Raw genomic sequence first — 26,652 nt, 5'->3', positions numbered from 1 at the left:
CCCAACTTTAGTTGAACCGAGTGCGGCTACGCCCGGTCCTTGAGAAGGTTAAAACAACACTAAGTTGACGAACTATCATTGTGGTTTTGATGCGTAGGTAAGAACGGTTCTTGCTCAGCCCGTAGCAGCCACGTAACACTTGCAACAACAAAGTAGAGGACGTCTAACTTGTTTTTGCAGGGCATGTTGTGATGTGATATGGTCAAGACGTGATGCTATATTTTATTGTATGAGATGATCATGTTTTGTAACCGAGTTATCGCCAAATGGCAGGAGCCATATGGTTGTCGCTTTATTGTATGCAATGCAATCGCCCTGTAATTGCTTTACTTTATCACTAAGCGGTAGCGATATTCGTAGAAGCAATAGTTGGCAAGACGACAACGATGCTATGATGGATATCAAGGTGTCGTGCCGGTGACGATGGTGATCATGACGGTGCTTCGGAGATGGAGATCACAAGCACAAGATGATGATGGCCATATCATATCACTTATATTGATTACATTTGATATTTATCTTTTATGCATCTTATCTTGCTTTGGTTGATGGTAGCATTATAAGATGATCTCTCACTAAATTTCAAGATAAAAGTGTTCTCCCTGAGTATGCACCATTGCCAAAGTTCGTCATGCCTAGACACCACGTGATGATCGGGTGTGATAAGCTCTACGTCCATCTACAACGTGTGCATGCCAGTTTTGCACACGCAGAATACTCGGGTTAAACTTGACGAGCCTAGCATATGCAGATATGGCCTCGGAACACTGAGACCGAAAGGTCGAGCGTGAATCATATAGTAGATATGATCAACATAGTGATGTTCACCATTGAAAACTACTCCATTTCACGTGATGATCGGTTATGGTTTAGTTGATTTGGATCACGTGATCACTTAGATGATTAGAGGGATGTCTATCTAAGTGGGAGTTCTTAAAGTAATATGATTAATTGAACTTTAATTTGTCATGAACTTAGTCCTGATAGTATTTTGCATGTCTATGTTGTTGCTTCCCTATGTTTTTATATACGTTCCTAGAGAAAACTATGTTGAAAGATGATAGTGGCAATGATATGGACTAGGTCCGTGATCTGAGGTGTATCCTCATTGCTGCACAGAAGATTATGTCCTTGATGCACCGCTAGGTGACGGACCAATTGCAGGAGCAGATGCAGACGTTATGAATGTTTGGCTAGCTCAATATGACGACTACTTGATAGTTTTGTGCACCATGCTTAACGGCTTAGAATCGGGACTTCAAAGACGTTTTGAACGTCATGGGCCATATGAGATGTTCTAGGAGTTGAAGTTAATATTTCAAGCAAATATCCAAGTTGAGAGATATGAAGTCTCCAACAAGTTCTATAGCTAAAAGATGGAGGGGAATTGCTCAACAAGTGAGCATATGCTCAGATTGTCTGGGTACTACAATCGCTTGAATCAAGTGGGAGTTAATCTTCCAGATAAGATAGTGATTGGCCGAGTTCTCTGTTGGAAATATGCCCTAGAGGCAATAATAAAAGTATTATTATTATATTTCCTTGTTCATGATAATTGTCTTTTATTCATGCTATAACTGTATTATCCGGAAATCGTAATACACGTGTGAATACATAGACCACAATATGTCCCTAGTGAGCCTCTAGTTGACTAGCTCGTTGTGATCAACAGATAGTCATGGTTTCCTGGCTATGGACATTGGATGTCGTTGATAACGGGATCACATCATTAGGAGAATGATGTGATGGACAAGACCCAATCCTAAGACTAGCACAATAGATCGTGTAGTTCGTTTGCTAGAGCTTTGCCAATGTCAAGTATCTCTTCCTTTGACCATGAGATCGTGTAACTCCTGGATACCGTAGGAGTGCTTTGAGTGTATCAAACGTCACAACGTAACTGGGTGACTATAAAGGTGCACTACAGGTATCTCCGAAAGTATCTATTGTTTTATGCGGATCGAGACTGGGATTTGTCACTCCGTGTAAACGGAGAGGTATCTCTGGGCCCACTCGGTAGGACATCATCATATGCGCAATGTGACCAAGGAGTTGATCACGGGATGATGTGTTACGGAACGAGTAAAGTGACTTGCCGGTAACGAGATTGAACAAGGTATCGGTATACCGACGATCGAATCTCGGGCAAGTAAAATACCGCTAGACAAAGGGAATTGTATACGGGATCGATTAAGTCCTTGACATCGTGGTTCATCCGATGAGATCATCGTGGAACATGTGGGAGCCAACATGGGTATCCAGATCCCGCTGTTGGTTATTGACCGGAGAACGTCTCGGTCATGTCTGCATGTCTCCCGAACCCGTAGGGTCTACACACTTAAGGTTCGATGACGCTAGGGTTATAAAGGAAGCTTGTATGTGGTTACCGAATGTTGTTCGGAGTCCCGGATGAGATCCCGGACGTCACGAGGAGTTCCGGAATGGTCCGGAGGTAAAGATTTATATATAGGAAGTCCTGTTTCGGCCATCGGGACAAGTTTCGGGGTCATCGGTATTGTACCGGGACCACCGGAAGGGTCCCGGGGGCCCACCGGGTGGGGCCACCTGCCCCGGGGGGCCACATGGGCTGTAGGGGGTGCGCCTTGGCCTACATGGGCCAAGGGCACCAGCCCCTAGAGGCCCATGCGCCAAGATATAGGAAAAGGGGAGAGTCCTAAGGGGGGAAGGCACCTCCGAGGTGCCTTGGGGAGGATGGACTCCTCCCCCCCTCCTAGCCGCACCCCTTTCTTGGAGTAGGGGGCAAGGCTGCGCCTCCCCCTTCTCCCCTGCCCCTATATATAGTGGAGGGGAGGGAGGGCATCCATACCTGAGCCCTTGGCGCCTCCCTCCCTCCCGTGACACCTCCTCCTCTCCCGTAGGTGCTTGGCGAAGCCCTGCAGGATTGCCACGCTCCTCCATCACCACCACGCCGTTGTGCTGCTGCTGGATGGAGTCTTCCTCAACCTCTCCCTCTCTCCTTGCTGGATCAAGGCGTGGGAGACGTCACCGGGCTGTACGTGTGTTGAACGCGGAGGTGCCGTCCGTTCGGCACTTGATCATCGGTGATCTGAATCACGACGAGTACGACTCCATCAACCCCGTTCACTTGAACGCTTCCGCTTAGCGATCTACAAGGGTATGTAGATGCAAACTCTCCTCTCCTTCTACTCGTTGCTGGTCTCTCCATAGATAGATCTTGGTGTTACGTAGGAAAATTTTTGAATTTCTGCTACGTTCCCCAACAGTGGTATCAGAGCTAGGTCTATTGCGTAGATTCTTTGCACGAGTAGAACACAAAGTAGTTGTGGGCGTTGATGTTGTTCAATATGCTTACCGTTACTAGTCCAATCTTGTTTCGACGGTATTGTGGGATGAAGCGGCCCGGACCGACCTTACACGTACTCTTACGTGAGACAGGTTCCACCGATTGACATGCACTTGGTGCATAAGGTGGCTAGCGGGTGCCAGTCTCTCCCACTTTAGTCGGAACGGATTCGATGAAAAGGGTCCTTATGAAGGGTAAATATCAATTGGCATATCACGTTGTGGTCTTGCGTAGGTAAGAAACGTTCTTGCTAGAAACCCATAGCAGCCACGTAAAACATGCAACAACAATTAGAGGACGTCTAACTTGTTTTTGCAGGGTATGCTATGTGATGTGATATGGCCAAAAGGATGTGATGAATGATATATGTGATGTATGAGATTGATCATGTTCTTGTAATAGGATTCACGACTTGCATGTCGATGAGTATGACAACCGGCAGGAGCCATAGGAGTTGTCTTTATTTTTTGTATGACCTGCGTGTCATTGAAGAACGCCATGTAACTACTTTACTTTATTGCTAAACGCGTTAGTCATAGAAGTAGAAGTAGTCGTTGGCGTGACAACTTCATGAAGACACGATGATGGAGATCATGATGATGGAGATCATGGTGTCGTGCCGGTGACGATGATGATCATGGAGCCCCGAAGATGAAGATCAAAAGGAGCAAAATGATATTGGCCATATCATGTCACTATTTGATTGCATGTGATGTTTATCATGTTTATGCATCTTGTTTACTTAGGATGACGGTAGTAAATAAGATGATCCCTTACAAAATTTCAAGAAGTGTTCTCCCCTAACTGTGCACCGTTGCTACAGTTTGTCGCTTCTAAGCACCACGTGATGATCGGGTGTGATGGATTCTTACGTTCACATACAACGGGTGTAAGACAGTTTTACACAGCGAAAACACTTAGGGTTAACTTGACGAGCCTAGCATGTGCAGACATGGCCTCGGAACACGGAGACCGAAAGGTCGAGCATGAGTCGTATAGCAGATACGATCAACATGAAGATGTTCACCGATGATGACTAGTCCGTCTCACGTGATGATCGGACACGGCCTAGTTGACTCGGATCATGTAATCACTTAGATGACCAGAGGGATGTCTATCTGAGTGGGAGTTCATAAGATGAACTTAATTATCCTGAACATAGTCAAAAGACCTTTTGCAAATTATGTCGTAAGCTCGCGCTTTAGTTCCACTGTTTAGATATGTTCCTAGAGAAAATATAGTTGAAAGTTGATAGTAGCGATTATGCGATCAGTAGAAAGCTTATGTCCTTAATGCACCGCTCAGTGTGCTGAACCCCAACGTCGTTTGTCGATGTTGCGAACATCGGACATACACGTTTTGATAACTACGTGATAGTTCAATTAAATGGTTTGAGTAGAGGCACCAAAGACGTTTTCGAAACGTCGCGGAACATATGAGATGTTTCGAGGGCTGAAATTGGGATTTCAGGCTCGTGCCCACGTCAAGAGGTATAACACCTCCGACGATTTTCTTAGCCTGCAAACTAAGGGAGAAAAGCTCAATCATTGAGCTTGTGCTCAGATTGTCTGAGCACAACAATCACTTGAATCGAGTGGGAGTTGATCCTCCAGATGAGATAGTGATGTTTCCCCAAAGTCATTGCCACCAAGCTGCTAGAGCTTCGTGATTAACTATAACATATCAAGGATAGATATGATGATCCTTGAAATATTCATGATGTTTGACACCGCGAAAGTAGAAATCAAGAAGGAGCATCAATTGTTGATGGTTGGTGAAACCACTAGTTTCAAGAAGGGCAAGGGAACAAAGGGATACTTCATGAAACGGCAATTCAGCTGCTGCTCTAGTGAAGAAACCCAAGGTTGAACCCAAACCCGAGACTAAGTGCTTCTGTAATAAGGGGAACAACCACTGGAGCAGCATTACCCTAGATACTTGGTAGATGAGAAGGCTGGCAAGGTCGATAGAAGTATATTGGATATACATTATGTTAATGTGTACTTTACTAGTACTCCTAGTAGCACCAGGATATTGGATACCGGTTCGGTTGCTAAGTGTTAGTAACTCGAAATAAAAGCTACGGAATAAACGGAGACTAGCTAACGTATTATTATTATATAACTGTATTATCCGGAAATAAAAGCTAACTCGAAATACACGTGTGAATATGCCCTAGAGGCAATAATAAAAGTATTATTATTATATTTCCTTGTTAATGATAATTGTCTTTTATTCATGCTATAACTGTATTATCCGGAAATCGTAATACACGTGTGAATACATAGACCACAATATGTCCCTAGTGAGCCTCTAGTTGACTAGCTCGTTGTGATCAACAGATAGTCATGGTTTCCTGGCTATGGGCATTGGATGTCGTTGATAACGGGATCACATCATTAGGAGAATGATGTGATGGACAAGACCCAATCCTAAGACTAGCACAAAAGATCGTGTAGTTCATTTGCTAGAGCTTTGCCAATGTCAAGTATCTCTTCCTTCGACCATGAGAGCGTGTAACTCCTGGATACCGTAGGAGTGCTTTGGGTGTATCAAACGTCACAACGTAACTGGGTGACTATAAAGGTGCACTACAGGTATCTCCGAAAGTATCTATTGTTTTATGCGGATCGAGACTGGGATTTGTCACTCCGTGTAAACGGAGAGTTATCTCTGGGCCCACTCGGTAGGACATCATCATATGCGCAATGTGACCAAGGAGTTGATCACGGGATGATGTGTTATGGAACGAGTAAAGTGACTTGCCGGTAACGAGATTGAACAAGGTATTGGATACCGATGATCGAATCTCGGGCAAGTAACATACCGATAGACAAAGGGAATTGAATACGGGATTGATTAAGTCCTTGACATCGTGGTTCATCCGATGAGATCATCGTGGAACATGTGGGAGCCATCATGGGTATCCAGATCCCGCTGTTGGTTATTGACCGGAGAACGTCTCGGTCATGTCTACATGTCTCCCGAACCCGTAGGGTCTACACACTTAAGGTTCGATGACGCTAGGGTTATAAAGGAAGTTTGTATGTGGTTACCGAATGTTGTTCGGAGTCCTGGATGAGATCCCGGACGTCACGAGGAGTTCCGGAATGGTCCGGAGGTAAAGATTTATATATGGGAAGTCCTATTTTGGCCACCGGAAAATGTTCGGGATTTTTCGGTATTGTACCGGGAAGGTTCTAGAAGGTTCCGGAGTGGGGCCCACCTGCATGGGGGGGCCCACATGGACGTGGGTAGTGGGGGCAAGGCCCCACACCCCTGGTCAAGGCGCACCAAGATCCCCCCTTAGAAGGAATAAGATCATATCCCGAAGGGATAAGATCAAGATCCCTAAAAAGGGGGGATAACAATCGGTGGGGAAGGAAATAATGAGATTTCTTTCCTCCCACCTTGGCCAACGCCCCAATGGACTTGGAGGGCAAGAAACCAGCCCCTCCACCCCTATATATAGTGGGGAGGCGCATGGGAGCTATACACGAAGTTCTGGCACAGCCCTACCTCTCTCCCTACTCCTCCTCTCCCATGGTGCTTGGCGAAGCCCTGCTGGATTGCCACGCTCCTCCACCACCACCACGCCGTTGTGCTGCTGTTGGATGGAGTCTTACTCAACCTCTCCCTCTCTCCTTGCTGGATCAAGGCGTGGGAGACGTCACCGGGCTGTACGTGTGTTGAACGCGGAGGTGCCGTCCGTTCGGCACTAGGAGCATCGGTGATTTGAATCACGACGAGTACGACTCCATCAACCCCGTTCACTTGAACGCTTCCACTTAGCGATCTACAAGGGTATGTAGATGCACTCTCTTTCTACTCGTTGCTGGTCTCTCCATAGATAGATCTTGGTGACACGTACGAAAATTTTGAATTTCTGCTATGTTCCCCAACAGTGGCATCATGAGCTAGGTCTATTGCGTAGATTCTTTGCACGAGTAGAACACAAAGTAGTTGTGGGCGTTGATGTTGTTCAATATGCTTACCGTTACTAGTCCAATCTTGTTTCGACGGTATTGTGGGATGAAGCGGCCCGGACCGACCTTACACGTACTCTTACGTGAGACAGGTTCCACCGATTGACATGCACTTGGTGCATAAGGTGGCTAGCGGGTGCCAGTCTCTCCCACTTTAGTCGGAACGGATTCGATGAAAAGGGTCCTTATGAAGGGTAAATAGCAATTGGCATATCACGTTGTGGTCTTGCGTAGGTAAGAAACGTTCTTGCTAGAAACCCATAGCAGCCACGTAAAACATGCAACAACAATTAGAGGACGTCTAACTTGTTTTTGCAGGGTATGCTATGTGATGTGATATGGCCAAAAGGATGTGATGAATGATATATGTGATGTATGAGATTGATCATGTTCTTGTAATAGGATTCACGACTTGCATGTCGATGAGTATGACAACCGGCAGGAGCCATAGGAGTTGTCTTTATTTTTTGTATGACCTGCGTGTCATTGAAGAACGCCATGTAAACTAGTTTACTTTATTGCTAAACGCGTTAGTAATAGAAGTAGAAGTAGTCGTTGGCGTGACAACTTCATGAAGACACGATGATGGAGATCATGATGATGGAGATCATGGTGTCATGCCGGTGACAAGATGATCATGGAGCCCCGAAGATGAAGATCAAAGGAGCTATATGATATTGGCCATATCATGTCACTACTCTATTTGATTGCATGTGATGTTTATTATGTTTATGCATCTTGTTTACTTAGGACGACGGTAGTAAATAAGATGATCCCTTACAAAATTTCAAGAAGTGTTCTCCCCTAACTGTGCACCGTTGCTACAGTTCGTCGCTTCTAAGCACCACGTGATGATCGGGTGTGATGGATTCTTACGTTCATATACAACGGGTGTAAGACAGTTTTACACAGCGAAAACACTTAGGGTTAACTTGACGAGCCTAGCATGTGCAGACATGGCCTCGGAACACGGAGACCGAAAGGTCGAGCATGAGTCGTATAGTAGATACGATCAACATGAAGATGTTCACCGACGTTAACTAGTCCGTCTCACGTGATGATCGGACACGGCCTAGTTGACTCGGATCATGTGATCACTTAGATGACCAGAGGGATGTCTATCTAAGTGGGAGTTCATAAGATGTACTTAATTATCCTGAACATAGTCAAAAGTCCTTTTGCAAATTATGCCGTAGCTCGCGCTTTAGTTCTACTGTTTTAGTTATGTTCCTAGAGAAAATATAGTTGAAAGTTGACAGTAGCGATTATGCGGACAGTAGAAAGCTTATGTCCTTAATGCACCGCTCAATGTGCTGAACCCCAAACGTCGTTTGTGGATGTTTCGAACATCGAACATACACGTTTTGATAACTACGTGATAGTTCAGTTAAATGGTTTAGAGTATAGGCACCAAAGACGTTTTCGAAATGTCGCGGAACATATGAGATGTTTCGAGGGCTGAAATTAAGATTTCAGGCTCGTGCCCACGTCAAGAGGTATAAGACCTCCGACGATTTTCTTAGCCTGCAAACTAAGGGAGAAAAGCTCAATCGTTGAGCTTGTGCTCAGATTGTCTGAGTGCAACAATCACTTGAATCGAGTGGGAGTTGATCTTCCAGATGAGATAGTGATGTTTCTCCAAAGTCATTGCCACCAAGCTGCTAGAGCTTTGTGATGAACTATAACATATCAGGGATAGATATGATGATCCTTGAGGTATTCGCGATGTTTGACACCGCGAAAGTAGAAATCAAGAAGGAGCATCAATTGTTGATGGTTGGTGAAACCACTAGTTTCAAGAAGGGCAAGGGCAAGAAGGGATACTTCATGAAACGGCAAATCAGCTGCTGCACCAATGAAGAAACCCGAGGTTAAACCCAAACCCGAGACTAAGTGCTTCTGTAATAAGGGGAACAACCACTGGTGCAAGATTACCCTAGATACTTGGTAGATGAGAAGGCTGGCAAGGTCGATAGAAGTATATTGGATATACATTATGTTAATGTGTACTTTACTAGTACTCCTAGTAGCATCAGGGTATAAGATACCGGTTCGGTTGCTAAGTGTTAGTAACTCGAAATAAAAGCTACGGAATTAAACGGAGACTAGCTAAAGGTGAGCTGACGATATGTGTTGGAAGTGTTTCCAATGTTGATATGATCAAGCATCGCACGCTCCCTCTACCATCGAGATTTGGTGTTTGCGTTGAGCATAGACATGATTGGATTATGTCTATCGCAATACGGTTATTCATTTAAAGAGAATAATGGTTACTCTATTTATTTGAATAATGCCTTCAATGGTCTTGCACCTAAAATGAATGGTTCATTGAATCTCGATCGTAGTGATACACATTTTCATGCCAAAAGATATAAGATAGTAATGATAGTACCACTTACTTGTGGCACTGCTGTGTAAGTCATATTGGTATAAAACGCATGAAGAAGCTCCATGTTGATGGATCTTTGGACTCACTCGGTTTTGAAAAGTTTGAGACATGCGAACCATGTCTATTGGTGTATATGCATGAAGAAACTCCATGCAAATGGATCGTTCGGACTCACTTGATTTGAATCACTTGAGATATGCAAATCATACCACATGGGCAAGATGACTGAAAAGCCTCGTTTTCAGTAAGATGGAACAAGATAGCAACTTGTAGGAAGTAACACATTTTGATGTGTGCAGTCCAATGAGTGCTGAGGCATGCAGTGAATATCGTTATGTTCTTACTTCACAGATGATTGAAGTAGATGTTGAGAATATTTACTTGATGAAACACAAGTCTGAATTATTGAATGGTTCAAGTAATTTCAGAGTGAAGTAGAAGATCATTGTGACAAGAGGATAAAATGTCTATGATACGATCATAGAGATGAATATCTAAGTTACGAGTTTTGGCACACAATTAAGACATTGTGGAAATTGTTTCGCAATTAATACCGCCTGGAACACCATAGTTTGATGGTGTGTCTGAACATCATAGTTGCACCCTATTGGATATGGTGCGTACCATGATGTCTCTTATCGAATTACCACTATCGTTCATGGGTTAGGCATTAGAGACAACCACATTTACTTTAAATAGGGCACCACGTAATTCCGATGAGATGACACCGTATGAATTATGGTTTAGAGAAACCTAAGTTGTCGTTTCTTAAAGGTTTGGGGCTGCGACGCTTATGTGAAAAAGTTTCAGGATTAAGCTCGAACCCAAAGCGGATAAAATGCATCTTCATAGGAAACCCAAAACAGTTGGGTATACCTCCTAATTCGGATCCGAAAGCAATAAGGGATTGTTTCTAGAATCAGGTCCTTTCTCGAGGAAAGGTTTCTCTCGAAAGAGTTGAGTGGGAGGATGGTGGAGACTTGATGAGGTTATTGAACCATCACTTCAACCAGTGTGTAGTAGGGCACAGGAAGTTGTTCCCGTGGCACCTACACCAATTGAAGTGGAAGTTTATGATATTGATCATGAAACTTCGGATCAAGTCACTACCAAACCTCGTGGGATGACAAGGATGCGTACTACTTCAGAGTGGTACGTAATCCTGTCTTGGAAGTCATGTTGCTAGACAACAATGAACCTACGAGCTATGGAGAAGCGATGGTGGGCCCGAATTCCTACAAATGGTTAGAGGCCATAAAATCCGAGAACGGATCCATGGACTTTGGTGGAATTGCCCGATGATCGGCAAGCCATTAAGATAAATGGATCTTTAAGAAGAAGACGGACGTGGATGGTAATGTCACCGTCCATGAAGCTCGACTTGTGGCGAAAAGTTTTTCACAAGTTCAAGGAGTTGACTACGATGAGATTTTCTCATCCGTAGCGATGCTTAAAGTCCGTCGGATTCATGTTAGCATTAGCTGTATTTATGAAATCTGGCAGGTGGATATCAAAACGAGTTTCCTTACCAGTTTTCGTGAGGAAAGGTTGTATGCAATACAATCAGAAAAGTTTTGTCGATCCTAAGGATGCTAAAAGGTATGCTAGCTCCAGCGATCCTTCTAAGGACTGGAGTAAGCATCTCGGAGTTGGAATGTACGCTTTGATGAGATGATCAAAGATTTTGGATTTATACAAAGTTTATGAGAAACTTGTATTTCCAAAGAAGTGAGTGGGAGCACTATAGAATTTCTGATGAGTATATGTTGATCAGAAATGATGTAGAATTTCTAGAAAGCATATAGGGTTATTTGAAAGGTGTTTTTCAATAGAAAACCTGGATTAAGCTACTTGAACATTGAGCATCGAGATCTATAAGGATAGATCAAAATGCTTAATAATACTTTCAAATGAGCACATACCTTGACATGATCTTGAAGGTGTTCAAGATGGACCAGTCAAAGAAGGAGTTCTTGCCTGAGTTGTAAGGTATGAAGTTAAGACTTAAAGCTCGACCACGGCAGAATAGAGAGAAAGGACGAAGGTCGTCCCCTATGCTTTAGACGTAGGCTCTACAGTATGCCGTGCTGTGTACCGCACCGAAAGTGTGCCTTGCCATGAGTCAGTCAAGGGGTACAAGAGTGATCCATCAATGGATCATAGGACAGCGGTCAAAGTTATCCTTAGTAACTAGTGGACTAAGGAATTTTTCTCGATTATGGAGGTGGTAAAAGAGTTCGTCGTAAAGGTTACGTCGATGCAAGCTTAACACCTATCCGGATAGCTCTGAGTAGAGAGACCGGATACATATAATGGAGCAATAATTTAGAATAGCTCCAAGTAGAACAGTTGTTTGGAATAGCTCCAAATAGAGCGTGGTAGCTGCATCTAGGAGATGACATGGAGATTTGTAAAGCACACACGGATCTGAAAGGTTCAGACCCGTTGACTAAAACCTCTCTCACAAGCAACATGATCAAACATAAAACTCATTGAGTGTCAATCACATAGTGATGTGAACTAGACTACTGACTCTAGTAAACTCTTGGGTATTAGTCACATGGCGATGTGACCTGTGAGTGTTAATCACATGGCGATGTGAACTAGATTATTGACTCTAGTGCAAGTGGGAGACTGTTGGAAATATGCCCTAGAGGCAATAATAAAAGTATTATTATTATATTTCCTTGTTCATGATAATTGTCTTTTATTCATGCTATAACTGTATTATCCGGAAATCGTAATACACGTGTGAATACATAGACCACAATATGTCCCTAGTGAGCCTCTAGTTGACTAGCTCGTTGTGATCAACGGATAGTCATGGTTTCCTGGCTATGGACATTGGATGTCGTTGATAACGGGATCACATCATTAGGAGAATGATGTGATGGACAAGACCCAATCCTAAGCCTAGCACAAAGATCGTGTAGTTCGTATGCTAAAGCTTTGCCAATGTCAAGTATCTCTTCCTTTGACCATGAGATCGTGTAACTCCTGGATACCATAGGAGTGCTTTGGGTTTATCAAACGTCACAACGTAACTGGGTGACTATAAAGATGCACTACAGGCATCTCCGAAAGTATCTATTGTTTTATGCGGATTGAGACTGGGATTTGTCACTCCGTGTAAACGGAGAGGTATCTCTGGGCCCACTCGGTAGGACATCATCATATGCGCAATGTGACCAAGGAGTTGATCACGGGATGATGTGTTACGGAACGAGTAAAGTGACTTGCCGGTAACGAGATTGAACAAGGTATCGGTATACCGACGATCGAATCTCGGGCAAGTAAAATACCGCCTGACAAAGGGAATTGTATACGGGATCGATTGAGTCCTTGACATCGTGGTTCATCCGATGAGATCATCGTGGAACATGTGGGAGCCATCATGGGTATCCAGATCCCGCTGTTGGTTATTGACCGGAGAACGTCTCGGTCATGTCTGCATGTCTCCCGAACCCGTAGGGTCTACACACTTAAGGTTCGATGACGCTAGGGTTATAAAGGAAGCTTGTATGTGGTTACCGAATGTTGTTCGGAGTCCCGGATGAGATCCCGGACGTCACGAGGAGTTCCGGAATGGTCCGGAGGTAAAGATTTATATATAGGAAGTCCTGTTTCGGCCATCGGGACAAGTTTCGGGGTCATCGGTATTGTATCGGGACCACCGGAAGGGTCCCGGGGGCCCACCGGGTGGGGCCACCTGCCCCGGGGGGCCACATGGGCTGTAGGGGGTGCGCCTTGGCCTGCATGGGCCAAGGGCACCAGCCCCTAGAGGCCCATGCGCCAAGATAAAGGAAAAAGGGAAGAGTCCTAAAGGGGGAAGGCACCTCCGAGGTGCCTTGGGGAGGATGGACTCCTCCCCATCCTTAGCCGCACCCCTTCCTTGGAGGAGGGGGCAAGGCTGCGCCTCCCCCCTCTCCCTTGGCCCTATATATAGTGGGGAAAAGGAGGAGCAATCATACCTAAGGCCTTTGGTTGCCTCCCTCTCCCTCCCGTGACACATCTCCTCTCCCGTAGGTGCTCGGCGAAGCCCTGCGGGATTGCCACGCTCCTCCACCACCACCACGCCGTTGTGCTGCTGTTGGATGGAGTCTTCCTCAACCTCTCCCTCTCTCCTTGCTGGATCAAGGCGTGGGAGACGTCACCGGGCTGTACGTGTGTTGAACGCGGAGGTGCCGTCCGTTCGGCACTTGATCATCGGTGATCTGAATCACGACGAGTACGACTCCATCAACCCCGTTCACTTGAACGCTTCCGCTTAGCGATCTACAAGGGTATGTAGATGCAAACTCTCCTCTCCTTCTACTCGTTGCTGGTCTCTCCATAGATAGATCTTGGTGTTACGTAGGAAAATTTTTGAATTTCTGCTACGTTCCCCAACATTCTCTAGTCACCCACTAGTAGAAAACAGGGCTTTCGTCACAGCCGGATCGGAGCAATAGTCCCGGTTGTGTTATGAACCGGGACTAATGTGAGCATTAGTCCCGGTTCAAGCGGCTAGGGCACCGTACAGGCATTAGTCCCGGTTCAAATGGGACCTTTAGTCCCGGTTGGTGCCACGAACTAGGACTAAAGGGTGCGATGCCCATTAGTACCGGTTCGTGGCACCAACCGGTACTAAAGGTTAGACCTTTAGTCCCGGTTCGAGCCACCAACCAGTACTAATGGGGTTTGAGGCATTAGTACCGGTTCGTGGCACGAACCGGTACTAAAGGTCCCATTTTAAAAACTCTACCCCCCCCCCCCCCGGCGGTGGATCACCTTTTCATTTTTGTAAAAAGCAAAAGAAAATGATAAAAACTTCAAAAATTAAAATCCTTCGAGATGTAGTCATGTTAGTACATCTACTAGTTAGGAAAATTTAAAAACTTAAATTTGGACATGTTTTGCAAAAAGTGTAGGGAAAATGTAAAATGGCTATAACTTTTGCATACTATGTCAGAAAAAAACATATAATATATCAAAATGTTCAGAACAAAAATCCGCATCCGGCTGGAATAAAAAGTGTAGGGTCTTCCACAGTTGTAGCAATTTCGCTCTCGACTGGAAGATCTTTTGTCATTGTAGGATCTTGACTTGGAACTTCTTTCCTTGCTTCTACTCTTGTAGAATTTGTTGAAGTTCTTCACCATTAGGTTCAATTCTTCATTGAAGGTTTGTTTCTCACTTGATGATGTGGGAGCTTCACATGAGGCTTTGTAAGCACCACTTGACTTCTTGTGCAGCTCCTCCTTATCCTTGAGTGACATCTCATGAGCAACAATTCTTCCGATGACCTCTGTTGGCTTGAGATTCTTGTAGTTGGGCATCATTTGGATCAATGTGCACACGGTATCATATTTTCCATCCAAAGCTCTTAGGATCTTCTTGATGATGAATTTGTTGGTCAATTCTTCACTTCCTAAGCCAGCAATCTCGTTTGTGATGAGAGCAAGCCTAGAGTACATTTCAGCGACACCTTCACCATCCTTCATCTTGATCTTGTCAAGTTGACTTTGAAGCACATCCAGTTTGGATTCCTTGACTGAGTCGGTACCTTTGTGCATATCAATCAAAGTGTCCCAAATTTCCTTTGCATTCTCAAGGCGGCTGATTTTGTTGAATTCTTTGGGGCACAATCCGTTGAAGAGGATATCACAAGCTTGAGCGTTGTATTGCAGCATCTTCAGCTCTTCCGTGCTAGCTTCACGGTTTGGTTCTCTCCCATCAAAGAATTCACCTTGCAAGCCAATACACACAATAGCCCAAACGGCGGGGTTATGTCTGAGAATATGCATTTTCATCTTATGCTTCCAACTAGCAAAATTAGTACCATCAAAGTAAGGACTCTATGGTGGTAGTTTCCCTCGCTAGACGCCATACTCTCCTAGGTTGTGAAACCAAGGCTATGACCATCAAAAGCTATGAAAATCAAAGCAAATGGAGACCAAAGCTCTGATACCACTTGTAGGATCTTGAAGTATGTCTAGAGGGGGGGGTGATTAGACTACTTGACCAAATAAGAACTTAACCTTTTCCCAATTTTAGTCTTTGGCAGATTTTAGCAAACTTAGCACAAGTCAAGCAATATTAACACAATTCAAGCAAGCATGCAAAGAGTATATGAGCAGCGGAAAATAAAGCATGCAACTTGCAAGAATGTAAAGGGAAGGGTTTGGAGGATTCAAACGCAATTTGGAGACACGGTGATTTTTGAGTTGTGGTTCCGATAGGTGGTGCTATCGTACATCCATGTTGATGGAGACATCAACCCACGAAGGGTAACGGCTGCGCAATTCCATGGAGGGCTCCACCCAAGAAGGGTCCACGAAGAAGCAACCTTGTCTATCCCACCATGGCCGTCGCCCACGACGGACTTGCCTCACTAGCGGTAGATCTTCACGAAGTAGGTGATCTCCTTGCCCTTACGAACTCCTTGGTTCAACTCCACAATGTTGTCGGAGGCTCCCAAGTGACACCTAGCCAATCTAGAAGACACCACTCTCCAAGAAGTAACAAATGGTGTGTTGATGATGAACTCCTTGCTCTTGTGCTTCAAATGATAGTCTCCCCAACACTCAACTCTCTCTCATAGGATTTGGATTTGGTGGAAAGTAGATTTGAGTGGAAAGCAACTTGGGGAAGGCTAGAGATCAAGATTCATATGGTAGGAATGGAATATCTTGGTCTCAACACATGAGTAGGTGGTTCTCTCTCAGAAATGGTAAGTTGGAATTGTAGGTTTGTTCTGATGGCTCTCTCCACGAATGAAGAGGAGGTGGAGGGGTATATATAGCCTCCACACAAAATCTAACCATTACACACAATTTACCAATCTCGGTAGGACCGAATCAACAAACTCGGTCAGACTGATTCAGTAAACCTAGTGAACGTTAGGGTTTTCTGTGGGACCGACATGCAACTCGGTAGGACCGATATGGTTAGGGCTAGGGCATAACGTAATCTCGGTGAGACCGATTACACAAACTCGATGAGACCGATTTTGGTAATAAGCTAACCAGAGAGTTGGTCAGGTAAACTCGGTGGGACCGGTTCGCTCTTTTGGGTGAGACCAAAATGTTACGAAAGGGAAACAGAGAGTTTACATTGTAATCTCGGTGGGAGCGATCGCTCATCTCGGTTAGACCGAAACGTTATGAAGGGAAACAGAGAGATTACAATCCCATCTCGGTGAGACCGAGATCCCTATTGGTGAGACCGATTTGCCTAGGGTTTGTGGCAGTGGCTATGACATCTGAACTCGGTGGGGCCGAGTTGGACTTTTAGGTTTAGGTCATATGTGGATGTGGGAAAGTAGTTGAGGGTTTTGGAGCATATCACTAAGCACTATGAAGCAAGAACTTCATTAAGCAACACCTCATCCCTCCTTGATAGTATTGGCTTTTCATATAGACTCAATGTGATCTTGGATCACTAAAATATAAAATGTAGAGTCTTGAGCTTGAAGCTTGAGCCAATCCTTTTATCCTTAGCATTTTGAGGGTTCCACTTTTCTCATCCATGCCATGCCATTCATTGAGCTTTCCTGAAATATTTGTCTTGAAATAGTATTAGCTCAATGAGCTATATGTTGTTAGGAATTACCAAAACCACCTAGGGATAGTTGCACTTTCACCATGCGCCGTTGCCCAAGAAACAGAGAAATCCATGCCATCCTCTCCTTGATTGCCAATTTCCATGTTGCTAACCCCTTTGTTATCTGCTTGCTGACCAATGAGAAGATCCATCGGAACACCTTGGCGAGTGGAGCTAGTGTTATCTTGATTTTCCATGGGGGCCTGACCTGTGGTGCCGTATGGGCTATGACAATCATCCAAACCCATGTACTGGAAGCGATCATGTCTAGGAGGAGAGATAGGACCTTTGTAAGAGCTATCTGCATCTGCACGGAGAGAGTGCGAAGGCGTCCTAATTGGGTATGGATCATAGCTTGTTGCTGCCTCTCTGCGTTGTTCCTCAGTAAGGCTGATTTGGTTAACAGCGGGATTGGCATCCAAGTTTGCCACAAATTTGTTGTTGCTTCCGCACAGCATAATGCTACCAACCATCGGATTGGATACAACCTCCCGGTGCCAAGTGGTAGCACCATAGCAACGGCGAGGAAAGTGGTTGACAGAGGCACGCATACCTCCAGATGTCCCAGTTGGGGGAACATCCCATCTAGAAGCTGTAGATCGACGGCGGCTCCTGTAACCGATGGATTTCTGGTAACATGAGGTTCTGGCAAGGGACGGGAGGGGGAATCAGCGACAAGGCAGACGCTTCCTGTTGGGTCTCCAGATCGGAGAGGGGGAGAGGACCCATCTTGAGTGGTGGAGGCAGGAGCGAGAGGGGCAAGGCGAGGCGGAGGCGCTCCGAGCAGGCCCGGTCCAGCGAGGGGAACGAGCGACGATGAAACGGGGGCTCGGACTGCGCCCGCAACAACTCCACCGACCGTCGTGCCTTCCTGAGCGGAAGGATGTGCATCTGAAGGGCCAGTCAACTCTAGTCGCTTCGACGGCGGCAATGGGGGATTCAGAATGACTGCAATAGGTCATTTAGGAGAGAGCTTTGGTGGAGAAGGGAGTCTGCGCCAGGAGGAAGATGGAGAGGACAAAGGTCTAGGGAAAAGAGTAGTGGTGCCTCTCTGTATTGGAAAAATGTTCTCCATAGTGGCAGTGAGAGTAGGCATAGCTGGGTTCTGAGAAGTGAGAGGAGCAGAGTGTGCAGGCAAACTGAGCAGATTTGGGGAAGAATTGGGGTTTGCTGGTTCATGCTGACGAGAGGTGTGTAGGGTTGAAGACGGAGAGGCAGCCGTGGATTGAAGAATACAATTACCTTTCTGTCCTTGCAATATTTGAGTGGGTTGGTACTGCTGTTGGCCCAGCTGTGGCCCATGAATTTGTCTGGGAATGTCCATCTCACCTGCAGCTGAAAACTGAGGGTCCAAAACAGGATCAGTTAATGGGCCTGACTGGGTTTTTTCGCCCGCCTGGACCGGTACCGACTTGGAGACTATCGTCTGCAGAGGAGGGTCAGTACTTTCAATCAGCTTGTCTCCCGCATAAATGCACCACCTTATCTCTACATCCGTAACAACTGTGTTTGGTGGAGCAGCCACCACTGTAGTCAATGGAGCACCGCTCGGAGCATGAACAGTGGTGCAATGGGCATGAGAAAGATAAACAAGCTGTTGGCTCTGCCCCTGGATCCCTTCTGGAAGCGAACCTGAGTGATCTCCCCTGTGGATATGCATTGTAACATTTGCCAATTGATTTTTTTGAGCTTGAAGAGGAATAGTGTTAGAAGGCAAGATAGTCTTGGCTCTATCTTGCCTTTCTTGCTGAGACTGTTTCTGTAACCTGATGAGTTGAGGATTTGAAAACATGGAGAAAACAGATTCTGAACACTTAGGAGATTGTTCAGTATTAGCAGCTGGGATGAGCTCAATCTTGTTCATCCACTGTCCAAATCTAGCCGCAGGAATCTGTTGTAACTAAATGTTTAGCCTCTGTCTAGAAATCAGCAAATTATTCCTAGTGTCACAGTGTTGCACACTATGAAACAACTGCCCACAGAAGGTTCAAATCCTACCAATCTTCTCATAGAACAAATAGACCCAGGATGCAAAATTCTCAGGAAAAGATATCCATATCTTATCTCTAACAGGATTGGCGACAGACATCTTAATAGTACCCCACATGTAATCAGGTTTTGCTGAAAGCATGGCTTGAACAAAAGGATAAAATTCTGAAACTTCGCCCAAAGTGTTCAGAATCTTTAGTAGCAGTTCTTGAGAACGGAAACGAGCAGGGACACCATAAATACAAACAGTAATGAAAACGGTGTCGAACTTATAATCCTGAATATCCTTACTGTGATCTTGAGGATCCATGAACTCAATCAAAAAATTATCAGATCCCATACTCCAGGGCTGCCTAGTGAACACGAACATAGCAGATTGCAAGGACTGAAAGTGTGCCACAAATATGTACCTTGAAAGTTGAGATATACCCTGTTAATTCTCCCTCCATGCTCTGGCCATAGACTGGTGAACTACGATGACAGAGAGAGAGAGAGTTCTTGGTTGTCCTCCAGTAACTGCCAGCTTCATCAAGATATTGTAAGCTGCATCACTACCTTTTTCTTTGGCCAGATCTGAATGATGTTGGTGAGCCTGAATATGTATAACTTGTGGATCTTGGATGGATAGGCCTTGCGTATTGATCTCAATCCCAGGATCAGGATTGAAACCCTCCGCAGAGACCAGAGGGTCTTTGTTAGGAAGCTGGATATGTGTGTCATGAGGATCCATTGGAAGAGCTCGAACGAAAAAGAAAGCAGAGGAAACAGGGGAGGAGAAGTAGAGAGAGGAGAATCACTTAGATCTGGGAAGGAAGGAGGGAGGTGGGGCGGAGAGAACGAGGAGGAGGAGGAGAGGGGGAGAGCGGCATGGCGCCAATCCAGGAAGTCTCTACTGCCGGCTATCTCGGACATGGACGCACCGAGAATAGTCTCTCCAATGTGGTGTCACGCTATATGGCATGGAAATGTACCTCACTCTGTATCAATAAAGCCCACCGATTCTTCTCTAAAAAAATTTGTTCATGAGTTAACCCCTTGAGAAATGAAATACACATATAGATACAGTGGATGTATGCGATGTCTTTTTATAGAGAAAATGAAGTGAATCTTGCGCTGTAGAAATAGATAGAATCATCTCTTTTGACTATGGATGGATTGGATAATTTATCATCTTTGCACTGCACAGTATGCTTTTCGACTGGCTCGGCAGGCATACAACCACACAAATGTTTTTTTCAGTCGCAATTTAGTTTATACATTTCTTAATGAAGTGAAACTATAATTTTTTTAGAATAGGAATAAATACTTTTTTCCACTCGGGAAAATAAAGAATGAATGCGTACTTTTTTAGGAGGATTTTTCTTCGAGCAATTTTTTTAGGAGGATCTGGCTATACGGATGTGCGTGGTGGGCTTTATTTCTCTCTTTTTTTTCTTTCGGGAATGGGCTTTCTTTCTCTTACTGTACCATCGTGGGCTTTCTCTCTGGAAATATGGGCTCCAGTATCACGACGCACCTCACTCCAGCATATCCAGGTTGAGCTGTGAGGAGAGAGATGACGGCCAGCCTCCGCCGCCGCCGCCGCTCGCCGGCTGCGGGGCCGCTGGAGGACGACGACCTGCTCTCCGAGATCCTCCTCCGCCTCCCCCCGCAGCCCTCCTCCCTCCCCCGCGCATCCCTCGTCTGCAAGCGCTGGCGCTGCCTCGCCTCCGACCCCGGCTTCCGCCGCCGCTTCCGCATCCACCACCGTCGCAACCCTCCCCTCCTCGGCTGCTTCGTCACAGACCAGCACCGCCGCCGCCTCTCCTTTGTATCCACTCTGGAGGCCCCTAATCGTGTCCCCTCCGGCCGTCTCTCCTTGCAGCTCGGCAACGGCGACCGCTTCAGGCTCCTCAACTGTCGCCATGGCCTCCTACTCATGTACATCGCGTCGTGGAAGCAGATCCTGGTTTGGGACCCCGTCACTGCCGACCAACACCGCCTAGCCGTTCCCCCGGGCTTCGACTTCAACTTCGTGCCGGTGATTCACCTGGTCTCCGGGGCGGTGGTTCGTGCTGCCGGAGCCGACCACTTCCAGGTGGTCCTGGTAGGCACAGACAAACAGCAACATAGAGGAGCAATCGCCTGCGTTTACTCGTCAGAAACCGGCCTATGGGGTAAAATCATCTCAACCCCGCTTCCACCGGAGGTTTATTCTGGGAGAAGTTCTCCATTCATCAGTTTCATGAGTGTGCCTTCCGTGCTGGTTGGGGATTCCATTTACTGGTTGATTGCCGGTTATTCATTAGTAATCCTTGAGTTTGATTTGCATAGGCAGAACCTAACTGTCATACGGTTGTCGGAGGATATGTTTGCCAAGAAAAATTGTCAATTCTTGATCATGCGGGCAGAGGGTGGCGGCCTTGGTTATCTCTTCCTTTCAAACTACAATGCTAAGTTATGGAAGAGGAAAAATGGGTATGATGGTGTTGCTTCATGGGTGCTGGAAAGAACTATTGAACTGGACAAGCTACTTTCCCTGAATCCAGAGGAGAAAGACTCCCCAATTATGCTTGGGATTGCTGAGCACAAGAATTTGGTGTTCATGTGGACAGTTACCGGCCTCTTCACGGTCCAGCTTGAGTCATTGGAGTTCAAGGAGAGTTTTGAAACCAACTGTTCGTATGGCCATCAACCATTCGAAGGTGTATATACCGCAGGTAATAGCATGCCTTTACATTGCTGGTATACAAAACCATGTTATTTTGGTACTTGGTTGATGGAATTCCAGTCACATCCGTTTGTGTTAAGCTAAGAATTTTAAGTACTGTTGTTTCGGTTATTCTTTTGCTGCTTGATGTTCTCTTCATCATATCGAAATTTTCTTCTCCATTGTTCTTTCCCCATGCTTGTGTGATGGCGTCTATCTAATTGTTGCAATCTGAAAAGATATTTGTTTGTGGTCAGTTCTGCTTATGTAGCCAGGATTGGAAAAATTCTTTGCATAATAATTGGACTAAGTTTGCCTATTGACATAATCTAAGTGTATGGTGGTTGTGCTAGGTAATGCTGCGGTGCATGTTTTTTTGTCTCAAGTTGAGAACATAACAGTTGGACGTTGAAGACGACTGCATAAATAATAATCTAGCTTGAAGTCTTGAACTGGCTAAAAATGTCAAATAGATATCTCAGTATGTATGCTTGGAAGCTTAAGGCTACATATGTTTCTGTCATCCATTCATAGTGTCATCTATGCTGATCTTGCTAATAACCATAGATCCGTAACAACGGCTTGGTTTAAACTTTACGTAGCAATCATTTTTTGTTATTTGTAGGAGAATCCCGCTGCGAGTCGCAAATCTAAATATGCCTCTTATTTTAATAAATTGAGTTTATTTCATCTTGTCAGGCTAATTTTTTGGAGACAATGTATATCTGAATAGGAAGGGGAGCCTTGGCGCAGTGGTAAAGCTGCTGCCTTGTGACCATGAGGTCATGGGTTCAAGTCCTGGAAACAGCCTCTTACAGAAATGTAGGGAAAGGCTGCGTACTATAGACCCAAAGTGGTCGGACCCTTCCCTGGACCCTGCGCAAGCGGGAGCTACATGCACCAGGTTGCCCTTTTAATGTATATCTGAATAGACACAATTACATCAAAATTTATTAGTGTGAACCGTATTCTGTTTTGTTCTTTTGATTAGCCAATAGTCCGGGTGTGCATGTTCTTAATGTTTATGGTATTAATGAATATATATACTATTTTGGGGGATATTATTTCAATTTGAGAATTGGTGTGGTTTGTCTATTTACTTGTAATGTGATATCAACCCTGAGTTATTTGTTCTAGAGTTTGACCTCTGATTTATCTAAATATCTTCTTGATACCTTCTCATATTTGTATGTTTTCCACTGGAATGTCATTGGTTGTTTGATTGTTTCGCTTCCTATGCTTGTAGAAACAATCACTGGTGGTGGACATGATGGAGCTGCACTGTTGCTCAATACATAAGATGATTGTCTGGTTCAATATGCTATTATGATGTATTTGTTGAGGAGGTAAGCTTGTCTTCTGCATGTATGTTGAGGTGTCTGAAATGTTCTTTCAAAAACCATATTGCTACCTGCTGGTAACAGAAAATAGAATGGGGGATCTCCGGCGGTCACAGCCTTACAGGGCATGAGGCCGCCCAAAAGCTACCAGCACAACTAACAGCAAAACAACACATTCAGCTCATCCAGCACTTAGCACCCAAAGGCAGCAACTACCATCTTGGTTCCATCTAACATCCTTGATCTGCCCCTGTGCATGTGTCCCAGCCTGAACTTCATGTGTCTTGAGCGCCAGTTCTTGAAGGATTGCAGGCTTCCATCTCCCTCCATCACAATCGCTTGTCGTCCGCCGCTTGAATACTTGTCCAATATTTCATAAACACACATGTAACAGACCAACTCAGCAGGGGAACAAATCCATTTCCACTGAAAACAATCCTTATTCCTAATTTTTCACTAAGCTCAGCACAAGGCTGCAACTCCCAACTATCTGAAAGTTAGCACTAACAGGTATATATTGAAGAATCCAGCAAAAACATTGAGAAAAAAGAAATCCAGGCCTAATCCTAGCCTCAACAGCCAAACTGACAGTACTACACAGATATGTTGCTGCAGAGCAGCCAAAGAACAAATGATGTACTGATATCTTGGGAACAAAACCTTTTCTTCATATTGTCCTTGGTGGCAATGGCAAATAAGCCAAAGCCAAATTTAAATCTTAAGATGTAACTAGGTTTCCAAAGCTACGTAAATGATCTATCAGGATCATATCCTGCCAATTGATCGAAATACTATTAACAGTAAAAACAGCAGATTTATTCCATTTCCACTTAGGAGCATCAGCACCATTCCCAATAGTGGAAAGATATCAGCTTATCTCTCAGTCGGTTGCATTGCTGTTGCCTGTTGGATGGAGTGCTTAAACGAGTCATCTCCTGAATTTCAACTTCCAGCATCTCGGACCTATATCAGCAACAGGCATCCTGCTCATTGCAACTGATCCCTCAGACTCCCCACCTTCCTACTACTTGATATTTTAGATTGTGTAACTTTAATGGGTTTACAGTGTATGAATAGTACAACTTGGTTTGACTAATGTGCTTCTTTGCTGCAGGTTCTTCCATCTTAAGATGTAACCTACGCTACGTAGGGTGCAGGAATGGGCTTCTTTGCTGCAGGTTCTTCCATTTTGTATGCTTGGACCCTACGTAGCACACGCACTGGTCAAGTGGGAAGTTGAATTGTAGTAGGAGTTAATTGTTGAATTTTCTAACTTCGCTCTGTTGTTATCTAATTTTGGACAAAATTGGTCAACTGGGATGATAAAGACAGAGTGGCTTAGCTGGATTAATCGTCGATGGTCTGTGCTTGCATTTGGTGTGTGTGCGTGTGTTTCTATCTTATTGAGTTCCATGCTGGGTCGGGTTGGGGTATTTGGGTGTCGAATTTATGATTAGAGTGTGTGTTTTTGGTGATTTTTTAATCTTATTTTGGTGCTTCATAACTGGTGATTCAACCAGGGCGAGGACAGCGGCACACTTCCTTTCTTTTCATTCTTTGAATGAGATGTGCTGAAGGGTTTGGCTAAGACTTTGAAATGAGTTTATGAGGTAGCTTTTGAAGAAATGAAAGGTTTCACTTTTTCTTGGCAGAAACAGGATGAATAGCTTTGGTTATTGTGATCAGGACAGTGATAGGTATATAAACCAAAGATTGTACATCGGTACACGCCTTTGCTTTGTGATTTGCAGACTTGTGCAAACAAGCAAGCTGATGGGCAGGTGTTAAAAATTATGAAAAAGGGCTCTGGAATTGTGATGGACAGATTTCTCCTTTGTCAGCCCACGCGTTCCCTAACGAGATACTGGAGTATATAAGTATCAGCGGCGCAAGGCTAGGTTAGTGACGGGCAAAAAGGAAGACATACATAAGAACTGGGATGTTCATGCTGGTTCTGTTCTTGGTGCGTAAGAGGATTCATCGATGAACTGCCTATAAGAAGATTCAAGAACTTGAAAGGAAAGAAAAAAGAGGACAGGCATGACAAGTAAAAAAAGGAAAACATGGTCTCGCATCACCCAATAACGACAAAGCCGATCTGCCAAATGAAGAATCGTCGATACGTGGAACCAAAACAGGCCAAGTAGCAAGCCAAACTGGATATCAAGGACTGTGCCCGGACTGGCCAAGCAGCGAAGAATGAGATCTGTGGGAAATCTCACGTGGAGGAAAAGGGGGAGGGGGGCAAGGAGGAAGGGAAGGAGAAAAGGGTGACCCAAGACCGAGAGCAAGGGGAGAAGAAAACAGAAGTACCAGACCCAAAGAAGGGGAAGGGGGGAAAGTTCAAAAGAATCAATCGGGAGGAAGGGAGGAAGGCGGAGGTGAGCCAGGAGTTGGAGAAGAAGAGAGGGGCGGAGGAGATGGAGGTAGACGAGGTGGGTGCCCCAAAGAGGAGTAGGATGGAGAAGGTGGTCGAGTGGGAGAATCTTGGTGCTACAAGCAATGACGCGGGGTTGTCAAAGCAGTCCTGCGGTGCCCAATGAGACTTATTGCATGGAATTATCGGGGGTTGGGGAACGGCCCGGCAATTCAAGGCCTTCTGGATCTCCAGAAGAGGGAGGACCCCGATGTGCTGTTCTTGTCAGAGACCAAAATGGATCAACGACGCTTAGAATGGCTGAGATGGAAACTGAACATGACATGTATGGTGGCAAAGAATTCGGAGGGACAGAGTGGCGGTCTTGCTTTGTTTTGGAAGGAGGTGGATATTAGGGTGGTGGGTTTTATGTCGAAATACCACATTGATACGGAGATTACGGAGGAGCATGGTTTTAGATGGAGGTTTACGGGCATCTATGGTGAGCCGAAGATGGGGGAGAAGGGGAAGACATGGAAGCTCTTGCGGACACTCAAACACCAAAATAACAAGCCATGGCTGTGTGCGGGCGATTTCAATGAGGTCCTCCATGCATGGGAGAAGGAGGGGGTGAGCCTAGGAGTCAAAACAGCCTGGACCAATTCAAGAGTGCTCTAGAGTTTTGTGAGCTAGGAGACCTGGGATTCATAGGAGATGCTTTTACGTGGCGTAACCACAGCCATACAACAGAGAAGTATATATAGAGGCTTGACAGAGCTGTGGCAACGCAGGCATGGTGCGACCAATTCATGGCGTACTCGTGGTTAATGGCGAGCCGCGACACTCAGACCACATGCCTATGATAATTGAAACAACGGGAGCTGCTGCGATCCGGCGAGAGACAAGTCACAATGCCAATCCTAGATTCGAAACGAGGTGGTTGGAGGAGGAGGGCTATCACGGCCTGGTAAAGAAGGCGTGGGAGAGGGAGACG

General features: G+C 45.2%; 1 protein-coding gene across 1 annotated transcript; it reads left to right on the top strand.

The window, feature by feature from the left end:
• Positions 1-20,828: 20,828 nt before the first annotated feature.
• LOC119320726 lies at positions 20,829-24,651 on the top strand. Its single transcript, XM_037594689.1, has 3 exons — positions 20,829-21,972; positions 23,209-23,308; positions 24,417-24,651. The coding sequence occupies exons 1-2, from the start codon at positions 20,829-20,831 to the stop codon at positions 23,259-23,261; spliced, it is 1,197 nt and encodes a 398-aa protein (XP_037450586.1). The 3' UTR covers positions 23,262-23,308; positions 24,417-24,651.
• The last annotated feature ends 2,001 nt before the right edge of the window (positions 24,652-26,652 follow it).

This window comes from Triticum dicoccoides, chromosome 6B (assembly GCF_002162155.2).
Source record: "Triticum dicoccoides isolate Atlit2015 ecotype Zavitan chromosome 6B, WEW_v2.0, whole genome shotgun sequence".
NCBI lineage: Eukaryota > Viridiplantae > Streptophyta > Magnoliopsida > Poales > Poaceae > Triticum > Triticum dicoccoides.
Note: the sequence above shows the minus strand (reverse complement) of the source record. Positions and strands in the feature narration are given on the sequence as shown.